Source organism: Lynx canadensis, chromosome B1, assembly GCF_007474595.2.
Source record: "Lynx canadensis isolate LIC74 chromosome B1, mLynCan4.pri.v2, whole genome shotgun sequence".
Classification (NCBI taxonomy): Eukaryota; Metazoa; Chordata; class Mammalia; order Carnivora; family Felidae; genus Lynx; species Lynx canadensis.
This window is the reverse complement of record NC_044306.2, coordinates 72,937,502-72,958,144: the sequence shown is the minus strand read 5'-3', so window position 1 is coordinate 72,958,144 and position 20,643 is coordinate 72,937,502. Positions and strand designations below refer to the sequence as shown.

The 20,643-nt window shown below is 33.1% G+C and overlaps 1 protein-coding gene across 1 annotated transcript in view; it reads left to right on the top strand.

The window, feature by feature from the left end:
- Window positions 1-2,327: 2,327 nt before the first annotated feature.
- Window positions 2,328-20,643, top strand: part of RBM46 (RNA binding motif protein 46) — a 35,144-nt gene continuing 16,828 nt past the window's right edge. Inside the window, 4 exon segments of the mRNA XM_032592882.1 lie at window positions 2,328-2,481; window positions 5,600-5,907; window positions 5,909-6,068; window positions 6,604-7,386. Coding sequence (XP_032448773.1) covers window positions 2,331-2,481; window positions 5,600-5,907; window positions 5,909-6,068; window positions 6,604-7,386 — 1,402 coding nt within the window. The 5' untranslated portion in view covers window positions 2,328-2,330.

The following is a 20,643-nucleotide window of genomic DNA, read 5'->3' as shown; positions in this document are numbered from 1 at the left end:
GATAATTTCTTTGTTAGCTTGCGTTTTTTTCATCTGTGGAAATAGTATTTTCTTTTAGCAAAGTTGAGACTCTCTTTTAGTAGTTGTACAAACTAGAGGTAATGTGTAGAAATTCCATGGCTTTATAATAGGCTACTAAATAAACTGAACTGATTCTCAGCCTGTTTATTTCTATCTGGTGTCATACTTTTGTTCTGAAGTCAGTTACTGTAAAGATAAATATCTGGATTTTAAGCTATAGTTATTCATAGATGTTAGTGATTTAAAGGTTTCGATATATGCATAAATTAGTATTTGTGTTAATATTCATTAAGGCTATCAAATAGGCAGTGTTATTATCCTCATTTATTTATTTTTAAAACTTTTTTTAATGTTTATTTGAGACAGAGTGAGAGCAAGTTGTGGAGGGGCAGAGAGAGCAGAGAGAGAGAATCCCAAGCAAGCTCTGTGCTGCCAGCACAGAGTCCAACGTGGGCTTCATCTCAGAGACCATGAGCTCATGACCTGAGCCGAAATCAAGAATTGGCACCTTAAATGACTGAGCCACCCGGGTGCCCTATTATTCACATTTTAAAGATGAGGAAATTAAGATACAGAAGGGCTAAGTAACTTACTGAAAATTGTAGTTGGTAAGCAAAAAAGGATTTGAATCCAGGCAGTCTGGCTTCAGAGCTGTTGTGCTATATTAAGTACTAGTGAGTATAACTACAGTGACAGTTTCACTTACTTTAGAGCAGTGATTCTTTGGTGATGTCTTCGCATTCCTATCCTCTATCCACTGTAGAGATGCAAATACTCTTCCCTAGATATGTGTCTACCATATCGCACCCCCCGCCCACACAACCTTTGAGAAAATGAACAAAATGTTTCTGAAAAAAGCAAAAACAGTGTGGGTGTGTGAAAAGTTCAGATGTGCTCCTCTCTAGTATTAATCAAAACTAACCTTTATTTGGCCTTAGGTAATTCTAACAAGACTTTTACATCATTGCCTCACTGAATCCTAACAGCAACCTTGCAATAACTTATATTGGTACTCCCATTTAAAAAAATTTTTTTTTTACTGTTTATTTATTTTTGAGAGAGAGAGAGAGAGAGAGAGAGAGAGAGAGAGACAACATGAGTGGGGGAAGGGCAGAGAGAGAGGGAGACACAGAATCCTTAGCAGGCTCCAGGCTCTGAGTTGTTGGCATAGAGCCCAATGTGGGGCTTGAACTCAGGAACTGCAAAATCATGACCTGAGCTGAAGATGGTTGCTTAACTGACTGAGCCACCCAGGCACCCTGGTACTCCCATTTTATAATAAGCAAGGAAACAATGAGCTGATCAAGTTTGCACAGCTAGAAAATGGCAGAACTAAGTGTGAAATTGAGGTGAATTTGAAATGCTGTGCTACAGTGACTTAGTTTCCATTTATAATTACCAAAGTTCTGTTGAAAGCCAAAATGGCTTTCCCAGTGCATTTCCCAGACTGTGGATTTTAATTTTTGTATTTGTTCATAGTAATACCAAAGGAGAGAGACGTACAATTAAGAAACAGAAAAAAATAATCTTTAGGATCAGTGTGAATTTTCTGATAACCTAACGACATTGTAATTAAGTTCATTTAAAAAAACTAAAAACACATTTTTATGTACAGTGGTCAGCAGAGATCTCAGGTTCTTTCTAGTTCCTGCCTACCCACCGGTGTAATTCTTAAGCTGCTGCTAGTTGGAAAACACAGTAGTTCCTGTTTCTGCTCGGAGGACAAGTGATTGTGATAACCTACGTTCTTTAGTAGCTTCTTTTAGGAACAGGACTGGTTTGAAATTCTGTTTACTTACTCCAAGCGTCTGTTCAATTTCTGATAACTGTTGGAGTTCTTAGAGATTGCTGACAACATGAGCTATATTGGCATTAGGCTACATTTATCTGAGAATTGTAAGGCACAGTAAAATCCAGTTGGCCTGTATGATAAATAAACCTTGGGCCATATAGATCAGCAGTGATAATGTATTCACTGATGGCAGTATATTTATTTTGTTACTCCTTCTGCTTTCTTTTCTCTTCTCTAACTCCTTTTCATTTATTTGTGTTTTTTTCTCTTTTTCACTTTTGCCTCCCTTTGTTGTAGCTTAGGCCTTCTAAAGGTACTGCTTAATTGATCAGTGACATTAAATGGAATTTCTAGCTTCTGCTGTAGAGCAGGACTTAGTGGGCAAGACCACAGTGATCATCAGATGTTAGCAGCCACACTGTTTTGGTTTCTTGCAACCTAGAGGACTCCGTCATAGATTCATGGTGCTTCATGTCATAAACATTGTTTTTTGAATTTTGTTTTAGGAATTGCAACCATGAATGAAGAAAACATAGATGGAATAAATGGATGCAGTAAAGTCAGAACTGGTACTCAGAATGAAGCAGCATTACTTGCTTTGATGGAAAAGACTGGTTACAACATGGTTCAAGAAAATGGGCAAAGGAAATTTGGTGGTCCTCCTCCAGGTGTGGATGTATTTATGTTCAAAAAATTGTATCTTAATGTACATTAGGTGCATATATCATTAGTATCAGTTTTTTTCTTATAACTGCTTTAAGACCTTAGTAATCATTTTTATAGTTGTGAGAGAAAAGAGGTATTATATATATGTTATGCACATATAATAATGTGTATATTATAGGTGTTATGCATGTTTGACCTTTACATTTTTTTCAACTCTGCTCTTGGTTAAGAAACAGCTGAGAAGGAAGTTGGGTGTTTTTTTTTTCTCAAAATTTTATTAAATTCTAGTTAGTTAACATATAGTGTAATATTGGTTTCACCAGTAGAATTTAATGATTTATCATTTACATGTAACAAACACCAAGTGCTTAACACAAGTGCCCTCCTTAATACCTATCACCTATTTAGCCCATCCTCCCCAAACTCCCCTCCAACAACCTTCAGTTTGTTCTCTATAGTTAAGAGTCTCTTGTGGTCTGCTTCCCTCTCTTTTTTTCCCCTCTGTCCATCTGTTTTGTTTCTTAAATTCTACATGTGAGTGAAATCATACAGCATTTGTCTGACTATTTCACTTAGCATAATATGCTCTGGCTCTATCCACATCATTGCAAATGGCAAAGATTTCATTGTTTTTGATGGCTTAATAATATTCCATATATATGCCACACACACACACACACACACACCACACACACACCATATCTTCTTTATCCATTCATCAGCTGATGGACATTTGGGCTCTTCCATCTTTCCATAATTTGGCTATCATTGACAATGCTTCTATAAACATCGGGGTGCATGTGCCCCTTCGAGTCAGTATTTTGTATCCTTTGGGTAAATACCCAGTAGTGCAATTGCTGGGTTGTAGGGTAGTTCTATTTTTAACTTTTGAGGAACCTCTGTACTGTTTCCAGAGTGGATGCACTACGTTTGCCATTCCATCAACGTGCAAGAGGGTTCCTTTTTCTTCACATCCTTCTCAACATGTGTTGTTTCCTATGTTGTTAATTTTAGCCATTCTGACAGATGTGAGGTGGTATCTCATTGTAGTTTTGATTTGTATTTCCCTGATGATTAGTGATGTTGAGCATCTTTTCATGTGTCTCTTGGCCATCTGGATGTCTTCTTTAGAGAAGTGTCTGTTCATGTCTTCCCCTTGTTTATTAATTGGATTATTGTTTTTGGGTGTTGAGTTTGATAAGCTGTTTATAGATTTTGGATACTGACCTTTTCTGATATGTCATTTGCAAATATTCTTCATTCCATAGGTTGCTTTTGTTGCTGGTTTCCTTCACTGTGCTTTTACTTGATGAAGTCCTAGTCATTCATTTTTGCTTTTGTTACCCTTGCCTCTGGAGACCTGTCTAGTAAGAAGTTCTACAGCTAAAGTCACAGAGGTTATTGCCTGTGTTCTCCTCTAGGATTTTGATCGTTTCCTGTCTCACATTTAGGTCTTTCACCCATTTTGAATTTATTTTGTGTATAGAGTAAGAAAGTGGTCTAGTTTTCATTCTTTGTGTACGATGTCCAGTTCTTCCAACATCATTTATTGAAGAGACTATCTTTTGTCCATCCGATATTCTTTCCTGCTTTGTTGAAGATTAGGTTGACTATATAGTTGTGGGTCCATTTCTGGATTTTTGTTCTGTTCCATTGATCTCCATGTCTGTTTTTGTGCCAGTACCATACTGTCTTGATGACTACAGCTTTGTAACTAGCTTGAAGTCTGAATTGTTATACTGCAGCTTTTTAAGATTGCTTTGGCTATTTGGCATTTTTTGTGGTTCTGTACAAATTTTAAGATTGTTTGTTTTAGCTCTGTGAAAAATGCTGGTGGTATTTTGATAGGGATTGTATTAAATATGTAGATTGCTTTGACAGGTGCCTGGATGGCTCGGTTGGCTAAGCGTCTGACTTCGGCTTAGGTCATGATCTCGTGGTCTGTGAGTTCGAGCCCCGTGTTGGGCTCTGTGCTGATAGCTCAGAGCCTGGAGCCTGTTTCCGATTCTGTGTCTCCCTCTCTCTCTGACCCTCCCCTGTTCATGCTCTGTCTCTCTCTGTCCCAAAAATAAAGAAACGTTGAAAAAAAAAAAAAAAAATTGTAGATTTCTTTGGGTAGTGTGAACATTTTAACAAAATTTTTCTTCCAATCTATGAGCATGGAATGCTTTTCCATTTCTTTGTGTCCTCTTCAGTTTCTTTCCTAAGTGTTCTATAGTTTTCAGTGCACAGGTCTTTCATCTCTTTGCTTAGGTTTATTCCTTGGTATCTTATGGTTTTTGGTGCAATTGTAAATGGGATCTATACCTTGATTTTTCTTTCTGCTTCATTTTTGGTGTACAGAAATGCAACGGATTTCTGTATGTTGATTTTATATCCTGTGTCTTCGCTGAATTTGTGTATCAGTTCTAGCAGTGTCTTGGTGGAGTCTTTTAGGTTTTCTAGATGGGTTTATAAAGAAGTCAGGTTTGGGTTACTGGGGAAAAGAGTATTCTAGCTATTAAAGGAGAGGTCATTTGGGGAGGATTTTGAAAGAGCAGTGAGTACAGAAGTGGTGTTTATACTAGAGGAAAACCAGATGCAAACAGCTAAATAAATATGTTTTGCCTTTCTACTAGTAGCCAGTGCTGTTTCTTTGCTCAGCACCCTCCCATTAGCTTTCTATCACACTTAAAATAAAATCTTGGCCTCTAGTCAGTGGCACTGACTACCACTTAAATATTGCTTCAAGTACGTTAGTCATACAGGCCCGTGTGCTCTTTGTTGTTTTAATGTATAAAGCTCTTGCTTTCTTCGTAATGCTTTATTCTCAAAGCTTATTCCCTCATTTCATTCAGGTCTCTGCTTTAAACCTCATGTGTTCAGAGGAGATTTACCTGACTGCTAAAAGTATCAACTTTTTCTGGCTTTTTCTTCATAGCCTTTATCAGTTACTGTTTATGTTCTCTGTTGAATGTATATGCCTTATGAGGGAAGGGTCTTCTGTTTTGTGCACTGTTGTATCCTCAACATCTAGAGTAGTGCACAGTACATAGGAGGCACTGTAAATTTGTGGAATGACTGAATCATTGAATGGTGTATCAAAATATCTTATTAGAATTTGTTTTTTTTGTCTTTTAGGTTGGGAAGGTCCACCTCCACCTAGAGGCTGTGAAGTTTTTGTAGGAAAAATACCTCGTGATATGTATGAAGATGAGTTAGTTCCTGTATTTGAAAGAGCTGGAAAGATATATGAATTTCGACTTATGATGGAATTTAGTGGTGAAAATCGCGGTTATGCTTTTGTGATGTACACTACAAAAGAAGAAGCCCAATTAGCCATCAGAATTCTTAATAATTATGAGATTCGACCAGGGAAGTTTATTGGTGTGTGTGTAAGCTTGGATAATTGCAGGCTATTTATTGGAGCTATTCCTAAGGAAAAGAAGAAAAGAAGAAATTTTGGATGAAATGAAGAAAGTTACAGAAGGAGTTGTAGATGTCATTGTTTATCCAAGTGCAACTGATAAGACCAAAAATCGTGGTTTTGCATTTGTTGAATATGAATCTCACAGAGCTGCTGCTATGGCTAGGAGAAAACTAATTCCAGGTAAACTTGACCTTTTAAAGTTTACTTTTTCGTATTAGTCTTATTATAAATATGGAAAAATGACAGCACTTCTTAGTTCGATATTTTGAAACTGTGTAATGCCCTTAAAGAGGTATAGAGATGTTTTGCATAAGGAAGTAAAATAAATGCTTCTAAAAGACAAGAAGTTGCTCCTATCTTCTAAATGACAAGAAGAGTCATTATCTGTAATAATATACTAATTTACTGAATGTATACACTTTTATTGTTGTTTGATAAAAATCCAAAGGATAGTACCTATAATTCTTCTGATAAAGGTCTATTTTTGAAGTGTATTTGTTCTTTTGCTCTTAATTTGTTCTGTTTGCTCTTAAAATGAACTCTAAGTTCTGGCTGCATTGCCTTAGTAAAAACATTCATGTGACTTTCTTGTGAGAAACTAATGTTTACTACTGATGGGTATGTGAGTTCCTGATTTTTTGGAGAAAATTTTACTTAATAGTTTTTGACTTTTAGTTGTTTTAACTGTCTTCAGGGTAATTTATCTCTTTTACAGGTACATTCCAACTATGGGGCCATACCATTCAGGTAGATTGGGCTGACCCAGAGAAAGAGGTTGACGAGGAAACAATGCAGAGAGTTAAAGTTCTCTATGTAAGAAATTTAATGATCTCAACTACAGAGGAAACAATTAAAGCAGAATTCAACAAATTCAAACCTGGTGCAGTTGAACGAGTAAAGAAACTTAGAGATTATGCTTTTGTTCACTTTTTCAACCGAGAAGATGCAGTGGCTGCTATGTCTGTTATGAATGGAAAATGCATTGATGGAGCAAGTATTGAGGTAACACTGGCAAAACCAGTAAATAAAGAAAGCACTTGGAGACAGCACCTTAATGGCCAGATTAGCCCTAATTCTGAAAACCTGATTGTGTTTGCTAACAAAGAAGAGAGCCACCCAAAAACTCTAGGCAAGCCACCAACTCTTCCAGCTCGTCTCAATGGTCAGCATAGCCCAAGTCCTCCTGAAATCGAAAGATGCACTTATCCATTTTTTCCTGGAACAAAGCTTACTCCAATTAGTATGTATTCTTTAAAATCCAATCATTTCAATTCTGCAGTAATGCATTTGGATTATTACTGCAACAAAAATAATTGGGCACCACCAGAATATTATTTATATTCAACAACAAGTCAAGATGGGAAAGTACTCTTGGTATATAAAATTGTTATTCCTGCTATTGCAAATGGATCCCAGAGTTATTTTATGCCTGACAAACTCTGTACTACCTTAGAAGATGCAAAGGAACTGGCAGCCCAGTTTACGCTACTTCATTTGGGTAAGTTTAAAAATACTTTAAATAATATTGTACAGTATGAAATCAGGAAATACTATTATTATAAATTATTTTGAACTCAACAGTGATATTTAACATAAATTTTACTTCAGTTTTATGAATTCATGGTAAATTTTGTTGAGACTTTTCTCCTGTATAATATTCCTGTATTTAGCTTTTTAAACTTTAGTTAGGGGAAAATTTGGTTTTGATTCACTTTATAGAGTTCATGATCCTATTTCATAAATTTATTGTTTTTGTAATAACTAATCCTCATTTGAAATAATTTCTATATAACTTATAGGATGTTACTTAAACCAATTTCTAAGTAATTTGTCCCTGCATCTTTGGTGAAGTCTACACAATAATCGTTTTGGGGAGTGGGGGTGGAGATTAGTAAAATCAGACGTATTTCAGATGGGTCATGTGTAGACACAGCCTTATGCTCACCAATCTGGAAATTTGTCATTACTCATGAAAGACAAAAAGCATCACTAAGAGATGTTTATGACCGTTCTCTCTAATTTCATGCTTTTAAAAAAGTTTTTCTAAAGCCTTTGAGGGATAATTAAAAGGCTTTGGGCCACATGGTAACAAAATATTTGGTATTGTGAAGGAAGAGATGTAATACCACCCTGGTATTTTCGTACTTCTGTTTTTATTATGTTAGTCTCTTCTACAACCAGTTTTTCTCAGTTCTATTTTTTTTTTAAATGAAGCTATGGATTTTAGTCGGTGATTATTTTGTACCTCAAATAATATTTGGTAGAAGAATAGTGGTTTCTTGAAAATAACAATAAAAAGGAAAAGTTTCCTACTAAGGATTATAATTATTTCTTGATTATAATTGTCAAACTCTTAGCTTAAAATTGATTTGTTATATGGTTGCAGAACCATACTACTGGAGCTTATATCTGTTTAAAATTGATATTATCACATTTGTCAAGAGAAGGCAGTCTATAAAGAAAACCATTTTCAAGGGGAGAGGGAATTTTATGTATTGTTTGGATCGATTTTATACAGTGCTTATCCATTGTAGCCACTCCTATGGTATGAATATTTTTAGGAGATCCTGATGATTAGGACTTATGGTAGGGTTTCTTGGAAAGAAACTTTTCAGTAATGTCCTCAATTATTAGTTGGAAATATTTGGGAATTTTACTGTCATACAAGTGAGTAAATTCTTATGTATAATTTTCATTAATACACAAAATAGAAACCTTCCATTTTTTCTTTCAGTAAGAAGTTTAAAGATAATTTTATATGGGCAATTTAAGTTTAGTTTATCTTTATATGGACAGCAAATAATTCAAAGTACGGTTCCTAGAGAAAAATGGATCAAATTATTTTTTTGGAGTGGAATATAGATAATTAGTTGGCTGAGCAAGATTTTCCCAGGATACTTGTGTCTGACCTAACATGGTATTACTGAAGCATATTTCTGCCCCCACTCATTTCCCTTAACAAATTTATCTTCACTGAAATTTCTAAGATACTTAAAATATAATCTTAGTTTATGTCAGATTTTCTGTTTAGATGTGATTTGCTCATCTTGTTATCCCATAAAGAAGATAATATGGAACCAGAGGGTTTTCATCAGCTTTTAATTCCATATTAACATGGTTTTTACTTGAGTCCTCAGACCATAATTAACTTGTATTGACCTTATAGTTCCCAAAGAAAACCCCTATTTAGGTATAGTATTCCCAACTTGATTATGTTATTTAGGGATAAAATTAGCTTCAGTAAATGAAATACTTAGAGGGCACAGTTTGCTTTAGTCATCTATTTCAGATTTTATCAACCTTATCTAAAAGCCACTTATAATAAAAAATTGGACAATTTGTGTTTCATATATTTTCTCAGTTTCTAATTACGATTAGAGAGAAGACCTAAGACCCAAATGTAAGCCAAAACTTTTGATTAAATACTAAAGCTTGTTTGGATGCACTACACAAGGCTTGAGGCCTTGTCTATAGGAAGTAACATAAAAATCCTTATTGCAGTTGACTAAAATATGAGCGAAGATTGAGTTAGAGGCAACTGTGAGAGGAGAAGTAGGGAGAGAATTTAGGGAAGTGTAAGACTCAGAAATCAAGGGTCTAGGAATCTTTGATTAGAAAACACATGCCTGACATTTGGAGGTTGTTAAAGTAAGACAGGAACTATAGACAGCCAGGATGTTACATGTTGCTCTATGGGAAATAAGGATATAGGTTGAATATTGTTGTGGCAATATTCTGGTTTGCTTTTTACTTCTGTTAACATTGGAGCCTCTGGGCTTCAAAGAGTTGAAGCCTTTTTTGGGTAAAAATTCCTATATTTAGATATAGGAACCTTCAGAGGTTGCAAGCTTTTATTGGGCGGCTAAGGGTTGAGACCATTTGTTGTTGGTGGTGTGTTCTTAGAGGGGGAGGGGTGATATGTTGTTCATATCCTGCTAAATATTTATGTGTTTCAAGCACTGGGTTTTTCTGAGATCTTGAGAGGTTGCTATTGGTTCCTGGAGTCTCTCAAATAGAGTTCATTGAGTATGAAATCACTTTTGGCTCTATTTTCTTAAATAATTTGAACCTACTTTTCTAGATAATGAATTTAACTGCTATTTTACGATGTTTTCTTTGTGTGTGTAGAAATTTTTTTTTAGTTTGCTTCATTTTGCATCAATTTAATGCTATTTTTAGCATTATTATTTAGTCTTACCTTGATGATCTTTGACTATTATATGTGATATAAAGTCATTTACCTTTTTATTTCAGACTTCTATAAGAATGTACTTTTAATATCCGCATTGTTTTAGTATTACCATGCCCATTTTTGAAGTTTGAAAAATAAAAGAGAAAAAAATAGCCTTTATTTAGTTATTTAGTTAAATGATTATCATTGGTGTTAGGAAAATAGAAATTTTCTTGAAGAGTTAACAGGCATTTAAATGAGCACTAGAAGTTAGAGAGTTTACTTCTAGTGACTATTTAATGGTCTTACCAGAACCCCAAAAGTTCTTAATGGGTAGTACTTTAAAATCAGTTTTTCAAAAGTTTTGGGTTTTTTGGTCCCATTTAAAGTGAGCTCTGTTTTAAGCAGAATACCCCTAATAGAATAAAAATTGAAATCTGGGATTAATGCCAAAATTGAACCCTCACTTTTTTCTTTTGTTTTTTTTTTTTTTTTTTTACTTCAAAATTGGAGACTATCTTCATCTTCATAATGTCATAGAATGACCTCCCTAACCTCACTGGAAACTGATCACCTAACTAACAGGATAAGAAATTAATTGTCACTTGTTTATATTTAGGAGCCTATAATAAGTGGGATACTCAGTGGGTTTAATACTTGTGGGCCAAGAGATAGATAGGTTCTATTCTACATATTTCATGTATGGAGACATCATGGGTCATTCAGAGTCACATCTTTTTAAGTAATCATTTTCTATTTCATAATTTTGTATCTGTTTAATAATAGATTAGACTATCAGTGTGAATAATTTTGCTTTTCCTAAAACTGTGCCTCTGTTTTGAATATGGGCCTTCCAATTTTGCCACTGCTTTCCCTTAGAGGATTCTTTGCCACCTGGGTGTGGGATAAGCAGAAATTGAGGAAATAAAGGAAGGTCCTGGAGAGTTACAGTTTTGAAGAAAGAAAGTCCTGGAGAAAAGTTACTGGAAGAAGGGAGGTAGCCTCTGTGTATTGGCAAATGCACTTTGTTAAATAATTTATTAACAACTAATCGAAGGCAAGGAATTTCTTGTTTCCATGTTTGTATAATACTGACGCACGTGGCAGTTTTACTACACAAAGCTTTCAAACAGGAGTAAAGAACCTCTGTCACAGACCAGCTTGTGCCGTTAATTTTCATTTGACTTGTGTACTGTTGTCTTGGCTATGACCGATGAAGTTTATTTTATTTTTTTAGGCAATAAAACTTTATTTCTCACTGAAGAAATTCAAAGAGCCAATTTTTCTTATATGCCTCTTATGAGGGCTAAGTGTACTTCTGTAAGCAATCAGGAGCTAAATATAAATAAAACATGGTTTTTGGTCTTAAGGAGTCATGGTCTACTGAAGAAGGCAGAGATACAAACTCTGCATAAGTTGTTTTGAGAATACAGAGGAAGGGCATGCTTCCTACCTGATTTTGAGTTGTAGATCTTGAGGAGAGTTTATAGGCAGAGAGTGGCACAATGTGGGCAAATACCTGTTAGAAAAATAGCATGGTTGTGGGTTTAATGGCAAACAGTTGTGTATAGTGTTTGCTTTGGGGACTTCAGTCAGGTTTTAAGGATTAGAAATTGAAAAGATGTGGATATTAGTTAATTAAAATTTCATCAGTATTGCTTTTTAAAACTTTGCAAGTTGTTTTTTTTTTTTTTTTTTTGGTACAGCTATGATGGCTTTAGTTGCTTTTCTTCTGAGCAAATAATTTTTTCTGGATGAATCCAACCTAATTTGTGTGGACTATTTTATGTGTCATTTTATGGTCATCTTCATTTTGTGGCTGATTTGCATATTTTTCATATTTGACTTTATAATGACATACATCATTAGAATGTTTAATTTTTTCATGGTCATGGAGTGGTAAAATATTTAGATATATATCCTAAGCATGATATAGCCATTAACATAATGGCTATTTGATTTATGCTGTCACTTGTAACTTAGTTGAAAGTGATAAAATAGAAGGCACAGCAGGATGTGTTTAATCTGAAAAATAATTGGTGCTTTTTTTCTTATGAGCTATCATTATTTCCAGATTGATGGGCAGAAAGCAAAAATAAAATTTTGATTTTAAAAATTTGTTAATAAATTGCTTTGAAACAAAGAGACACCATCTCCATTTATTTTTAAATTTAGGAAATAGTTTTGGGAGACACTAAATACAACATAATGGTTGTATCCTATTATAATGAAATTTATTATAAATAATTAAAAATAATACTTTTAGAAGTTATTTTTTCCAGCTTTAATTACAGACCTAATTTTGATGGCACCATTTCAAATTGATATTTTAGAGAACAAAAATAAGTTGCTGAATTTGCTCTAAAATTCACCTAGTTAAATAAGAAGTAGGATTAGCATCAACATTTATACACTAATTTATTTTCATATGACCAAATGGTGAGACGAAAATTCCATTAACTCAACTATGTGTCTTTGCCCTTTGAGTGGGCCCACTGCTCTTGAAAATACATTTCTGTTCCTCTTGAAACTACTGTATTTTCCTGAAATATCATCAATCTGGTGTTACTCGTGATTCTTACCTTACTAACACTTTTGTATTAATGAACCATAATTATCATGGTGTTAGTACTGTGAGAGAAGCGGCTTATTTAACAGAGTATGGAGTAAGAAGTACAAGAACCTGTAGCCTCAGCCACCAACAAACTGTAACCTTAGATGGCAAATAAAATCATTTACTCTTTGTGCATCTCAGTGCCTTCACTTATAAAATATCAGGGTTTTACTTGGTGAGCTTTAAGGATTCCTTTATCCCCCCTGATTTATGGTTTTGTTTAAAATACAGACAAAAATCTTATGAAGGACTAAAAATAATACTTGGGTTTTTTTATGTGTACCAAAGTACCTTTTTGAATTCAAATAGTCTTAAAACCAAGAACTGCTTTTGCAAGAATTAACTATCCATTTAATATCCCTTCCTATATATAATTGAAAGCTTTTATCTGTCTACTTCACAGCAGAACATCCGGTAAAAAAAAAAAAAAAAAAAAAAAAAAAAAGGAGAGTCAGTCACCTGTTTTATTTGCATGATGGCAAGTAATTGCTTTCTGGTTCTTTCCTTCCCTGAATTTGACAGTTAAATATAATCAAAACCAAGATTTTATAAAACAACCTAATTACTTAAAAGTTTGGAAATTCGTTTTCTTTTGTAACAATCTAGGAAAATAATGTGTATTAAAACACGTGAGCAGTATTTGTTCCAGTTGTTCCATGTTATTAACCGGCTAATGTGATCTGTGATTTCATTTACTTCATACATTTATTTGATCATGTTTGATCCTTTATCCTACAATTTCTTAGTATCTTTGGTTAATACATTCCTAAAATACCTGTTCTTATACACATTTTAACAGTAGCTACTGTTTTATTTTTAAACGTAACATCTGTTTTTGTCATTTAATATTTAAAAAATAATGGTTTGTAAATTTTCCCCTCTTGTATCAAATGTCACAATAAACTTTGTATGTATACTCAATTCTTAGATGTCAGCAGCAGTGTATAATTTTGCCATATGATGTCACCTAAATATATTTTTTAGCGTGGCTTTGAAAGGAAATTTAAATGTTATATTGATTTGCTCTCTTTATGGCTTATTTTTGCAGGGGTGGGTGCTTAGCATCAGTAAAATGTGTATGAGAAGCTGCACTTAGTCTTCTGCCTGTCATGCCTTTGTTTATGCTTCCTATTTAAAATTTAGTAGATGATAATTGCTTATGCTGTAAGCAGTATAATTTAGTGAGTGGACTAGTGAATGGAGACAGAAGATGTTTTGGAAAATGGTTTTACTGTGATGAATTTATTCAACTGATCATCTGTGCTTTTAACTACTTGAAAATTATTCAGTGTGGGTTGCTTCCAGGCTTTTTGGTTGGATTAAATATATCTAATTTTATTAGTTAATTTCAGATATATCATCTATTTTAGAACAATTTATCCTCTGTTTAGAGTAATACATCTCTGTGTAAGACATGGTAGGGCATTACCTCCAAAAATGGTGCACTTACCTCTGGGGATTCAAAACCAAAGAAAACAAAATTAAAAAAACCTTTAGTCTCCCATCTAATTAGAAGTTTTAAATCACCAGAATATTAATAAGTACTTGGATTTTCTTGCTCCTTATATTTGTAGTATTGGCCTAAAGATATGCTAGTTACATGTGAGGCATTATTTATCTCATGGTAAGTGACATTTGAACTATAAAAATGACGTGTATATGGATTTTTTATACATAATGTAATTCATATTTTAAGAAAATGATTTGTCTAACTGTATACCTTCCTGCATTGTTTTGATTCAGTAAATACAATCTATATACCACATTAATAGTGAATTAGTGAATTCTATGATTGTATCTGTAAGTTTAGTTTAAAAAGTAGATAGTAATGCAATTATTAGAGAACAGTCTGTTGTAATTTTATTGCCTGATAATTTGGTGAGGGTGCTCTGAAACATCTCTTTTGTGTTTAAACTGTGTAGCTTGTTTTTTATATACAACTCAAGGGATTGGCATTTGAATAAATAAACTTGAATAAGAAAATGTAAACTAGGACATACAATTCTATCTTCCTTATTCAGTAGATAACTATGTTGACCTTTGCTTTTCATTTTGATTTTCTTTTATTATGTTTTCTAAGGATATTATTAATAGAAATACTTTACTTTTTTTAACTTTTTTTTGTAATCCTGTTTTCTATGTAGATTTTTATAAGACTGCAGAGCAAGCCCATTAACTTAATATTTTTTCTTGTTACCTTTGTTTCAGCAGTACATGTTCCAGTCTGCTTGTTTACTGGCCAGGTTATGGGGTAAACAAATCATTTGGCAGCTTATGTGCCATATATATGTATGGCTTTTTTTTCTTCCATTGCTATGTTAATGTTTAGTTCAAGAGTGACTAAATCCGTAGTTATGAATTTATGAAAATTATAGATTATTTTGGGCACAGAATTTATAGGATTCCAAGTGAGCTAGTATGAGTCTATGGAAAACAGGTTTAACGTTGTATTCTGCATTATAAAGTTACAATTTTTACCAAGAGTAAAAGAAATAATCAAGCCGGGATGATTCTTACCTGTGTCTACTATGTGTCTACCTGTTTCCTGGAGAGCTCACAAATCAAATTTCGTTGTGTGATCAAGAATCCCTTAGAGATTCCTTGGTATAAAATTTAGATTTATCAAGTACAGAAATAGTGATGATACCAGAGTATTGGAAAGTTACTCCTTTTCCCTTAAGAACAAGAGGAGAAAAGGACATGTTAAGCAAAAATAGGATTGCTTGCCCTATGAAAGCACTCTCCTAGCTTCTGAGGGGGTTTTCTGAATGTGATGAAAGGATTATTTTTCTTTTTTCACTTCATAAATTTTTTTCCGTATGATTTACTTAGTAGTAGAGTTAAGATTTTTAACTTCTTGTATTGCAGTGCATCTAAGATATCTGGGATTTTTCTGCTCTTTTTCCAGTCATCTACTTTTTATTTATATTCCAGCATTTTTAAAAATCTCACCTCTCTGATTTTTAAAAATCTTTGTACTTTTATTTACTTTTACTTATTTTTATTTATTGTAGTTTATGTGCAGACAAGGAGTTACTACATTAGTGAACATGACTTGGGAGAGAGATAGACAAACTCTTCCGTTAATTCTCTAAGGCCTCTGAAAATGGATTGTTGATGTCAACCACTCTTTAATTTGAATTGGTAAATAAGGGAATTAGTTCATTACCTTAAGATTTCAGGTAATTTTTTTTTCAGTTTCTTTAATTTGATATTTATATTGAGAGCTTTTCTATGACAAGAAAAATTCTGTAGTCCACTCCCAAATATTTATATTTAGATATGGAGTATGAATAAACCAAAACTAAATAATCCAAGTATAATTGGCTTATTTATTTATATTTAACCTGAGATGCTGTTTAAATGTATAGTTCATCAGTTCAGGGAATTTATGTATCCTATTATAAAACTCAATAGGAAAAGTTGGAAACTGACCGTCAGCTCAGCTTCTTATTGGGGAGGGATGGCATTGTTTCATATTGAAGGAATGCATGGACTTAAGTAGAATATTTATCTTCCCTCTGTCTTTTCTTTTTTCTTTCTTTTTTTTTTTAACTGGTAATGGATGGCTTATTCCCTTTAATTTTACCTCATTCTATGAAAGATATGGGTTATTAAAAGCATGTAAAATACAAAAGGATTCAAATTTTAAATGGAAAGAATTGAAGCAACGGGGAATTATGAATAGGAAAATAAAGCCAAGCAAAACTAAACAATTTATTGTTTAGGGATGTATGAATATGTGACAAAACCAAAGACAAAAGCAAGGGAATGATTAACACTTAAAAATAGGATCATGAAAAAAATTAGGGTCATGATTACTTTCAGGGTTAGAAGGAGAAATTGGAAATGATGCAACAGAGACTTCTAAGTTACTGATAATTTCTGTTTGTAAGTCTGGGTGGTGAGTACATGTTTTTATTTTTTAAATAATGTAACCTGTACATTTATATATTACACCTTTTTCAGTTTCTATAACATTATTTAATAATTAAGTAAATAAGCTGCCAAAGAATGAAAGTTAGCTAGTCAGCCAAGAGTAAGAACTTGAATTATTTTGTCAAAACTAGAATGAGTCATTATACTACAGAGATTCTCAAATTAGTGTAATTCAGGGTAATAAAGTTGTGTAGTTTCTAGACCATATTTTTATTCTGCTCAGACTGTATCTGAAATGTTTTCTTTTGGGCCCCAGAGTTTAATTAAACCTTGACAACTATGGAGGACCTGGAAACTCTGTAATGTGAAGTAGGACAGTGAACAACTAAAGAATTTGGGGCTATTTAGACTGTAAATACTAGTATTTATAGGGGAAATATGATTGCTTTCTTTAAATGTTTGAAGAGCTGGTACATGGAAGAAAGACTTTAATATGAAGCTCCACAGGTTAGAATTAAATCTAATAGAGGAAAGTTTCAGGGAGGCAGATTATGATTTAATATAACCCAGAACTGTGTAAGTTTTTAAAGGACTAAAAACTCTGTATCACTCAGTTAAAAAAGAAAAAAATTAATGTTTATTTTAAATGTTTATATTGCTAAATGTATGGGGAAAGGTAAGATTCTTTATTAGACTATTTTAACTCAGAATTATCTTCCTTAACAGTGCTTTGAGTATATTAGCTTGCTGTTTTGAAGTCCTCTGAAAAATGTACTTTTTGAAACTTTGACTTAAGAAAGTTTTGGCATTCTTATTCTTAAATGAATAACCCTTTTGTTTATTATTATTCACTCTTTTAGGCTTTCTTTTCTCATACTTGGTTTATTAACTGTTAATCCTGGTTAATATGTATGTTCATTAACTAAATACTGAACACTGCTTTTATAAAGCCTTGAGGATTTGTAGTGAATCAGACCCAGTTGCTGCCTGCCTTCATAGGGTTTACATTCCATTGAGAGAGATACTCAGTTACAGTTCTGGTAAACATTGTGAAGAGGTACAGGGTGTATGAGAAGATGTAGTTGGATGACCTGACCTAATCTGGGATGAGAGGATCAGCTAATAGTATATTGCATTTAGAAAGAATTTCAGCAAAATAAAATTCACTACTTTAAGTTTTGTATAGCATATAGGCTTCATAGACTAAAAGAGCATGGCATTTGGAGCCAGATTTCCTGAGTCCATATCCAAGCTTCATTACTTATTTGGAAAAAGTTATTTTAACCTCTTTGTTCTTCAGTTTCCTCATCTATAAAATGGGAGTGTTAACAGTTTTTATCTCGAAGGGTTATTGTATGTATTAAATGAATTAAAATTTTAAAAGGCCCATTATAGTGCCTTTTGTATATTAAAATGTGCCATATAAGTACTGAAAAATAATATTTAGTCAGAAAACAAATCCAAGAGTTTCCAATCACTTATGATAATAAATATTATTAGTAATAGTAATAATAGTTAAGATTCTTTGAACACTAACCATAGGTACTATACTAAATGCCTTTATATATTATTCTGATGCCTCTTTTAGGTAAATATTACTTTAACATCTACACTTTTTTTGGTAACAGATGAAGAAACTTGAGTCTTTAGTAGATTAAATAATTTGCCCAGGATCCCTCAGTTAGCTAAGAGGCTGTTCTTTGTAACTTCACATGATTCTAGTGAAAAACTGACCTTAGTCTAATGTTAAGCATATGATAACAGACTGAATTCGTAGGATCTTTTCGGCCAATTATGCTTCTAAAAGTTAAAATGAATGATATGGGTCTTTGGTCCACGCTTTACTTCCTTTTCAGAGACCATTTTATCTTATCAGCCCTTCAAGCCGGTTTATTAGACTACTTGAGTGTAGTGCGGACCTCAGAAATCTCTCAAGCCTAAATGAATCATTCTAAATTACAAAGATCTTATAAACAGACCTTGTTTACAAGCTAACTTTGGGATTTTTAAGCTTACTTTAGGGTAAGCATTGACAACCAGTAGTATATGTTGTATCAAGGTGGTGGATGATAAAAATTTTTTTTTTCCATCTATCAGATGCTAGACAGAATTTCAAATAGGCGGAGTTTGTTTCTATCTATTTCATGGTCCTTGTTGCTTGATACTCGTTGCTTGGTACTCTCATTTTGTTCTCTGATTATATTCAAAACATCTAAATACATGATTCATCCATATAATTTTTCACTCCACTTATATTTAACTGTGTTTTTTCATTGTTATTTCCTTGCTTAGGAACCTACCAATGGCTTGCTGTTGTGGTACCATCAGGTCCTCTGAACTCCACATTCTCTTTTTCGGAATGTTCTAATGTTTTTCCCCATCTTACCTAACCATAGACAAATACCCTTTGTTTTGATCATCTGAATTTGCCATGCTTATTGGTACTTCCAGGCTTTTCCTAGTGTCGTTCACTCTGCTTAGAATATTATTCTACTTGCTTTCATTTACTTAACCTCTTACATTAAGCTTTTCTTAGACACAGTAACTGAGAATTGTTACTTCTTGTTCTTCATAATATTACTCAACAGTTCAGTAATTTTTATATTACTATTTACTGTTATAAAATTTTTAATCCATCAGGATTGTAAAGCCAAGGGACTTTGTACATAAGTTTTTTTTTAATTTGTTATTATTTTTCCTGCATTTAATATTTAGCATGTCGTGCTTTTCAAATAATTGAAAATGATGTACATGCTGTAAGATTAAAAGGTAATGATTCTTAGGAAAAGTAAAGTTTGCCTGTGCTTTGAGCAGAAAGTAAAAAAAGATTGGAAAATAAATGAGTTGGTAGGTACAGAACAATTACATTATGCATGGTGGTTAACAGGACACTATAGATTTATATTTCAATTAAGTAGAAATAATCAGTATCAGTTTTTAAAATGCTGATTAAATGAGTATTTCAAAATAGTGAAACCCTTAATATATAGGCTGAGTCATGTGGGTTATTTTATGTTAAAGATGTATATATTTTATTTATATGTATAAATGAAATTTGTATAGTGGAAGAATAGGAGATTATGATTGTATTAGTATAGAATATACTAGATCATTACATACAATTTTATACTTTTCATTGACCATTATGATAGCCTAAGTTCATTACACAAGCCACAGTTATATTTAGTGCCATCTATAGCATTTGTTAAGCCTCTACAAATGGAAAATAATTGGCAATAGCTTATTGTATGTTATTTCTAAACTCGAGGTTATAATAGCTTGCATTTCTTCTTCATTCTTCTACACAGGTACAGACTAAGAAGATGGAGTTCTTTCAGTTTATTTTTCTAAAGGCAGGAAAAGCCCTGAAAATTGAGGTTGCTCACATAGATGCCTTATTTGGAATATACTGGAATCCTGTGCTTTTAGTTTTTCTGTTTTGAAAAGAAATGGCAGTATGCCATATCTGAGAGTCTGAAAAACAGTTCTTCATTTTGCATACCAGTTACTATAAAATTTATGTAGAATTCTTTTTCAAACTGATAACCAGTAAAATCTTCTTCAGAGATACACAGTATGCTCATATGATTAGTCTTAAGTGACTTTTAAAACTTTTCATATGTTTATAGAACAATTCGTATCTACAGTGTTAGGTCTTTGTGGATACAATGAAAATCAATACCTCAATTAGCAGGAGTTTTACTAGTTTATCTTTGCTGGCTTTTATTCCTACATAACAGAAGACTAAAAATAATGTATCTAATGATTGCAGTTTTATAGAAAACAAGATCCTGTCTGTGAACTTTGAGCTTTAATGTATCCTATTGACTTTCTTATTGACTTTCTGACATGCCTTTTCGTTTCTGTAGTTTTTCCTTGTGTCTTGATTACTGAATAATCCCTTAGCTAAATAATCACTTGTGTTATATAGCTGAAACTAAAAAAAAAAGGACAAAAAGAAAAAAATTCCTCTGAGGTAATTTCTTGGAATATATTTATTAACAGTCATACTTTTTCAAGGGAATGATGCTAACAAATGGCAAATTGAAGTACTAGCAGTAACCTTGTATTGACATTTACTTGAGATTCTG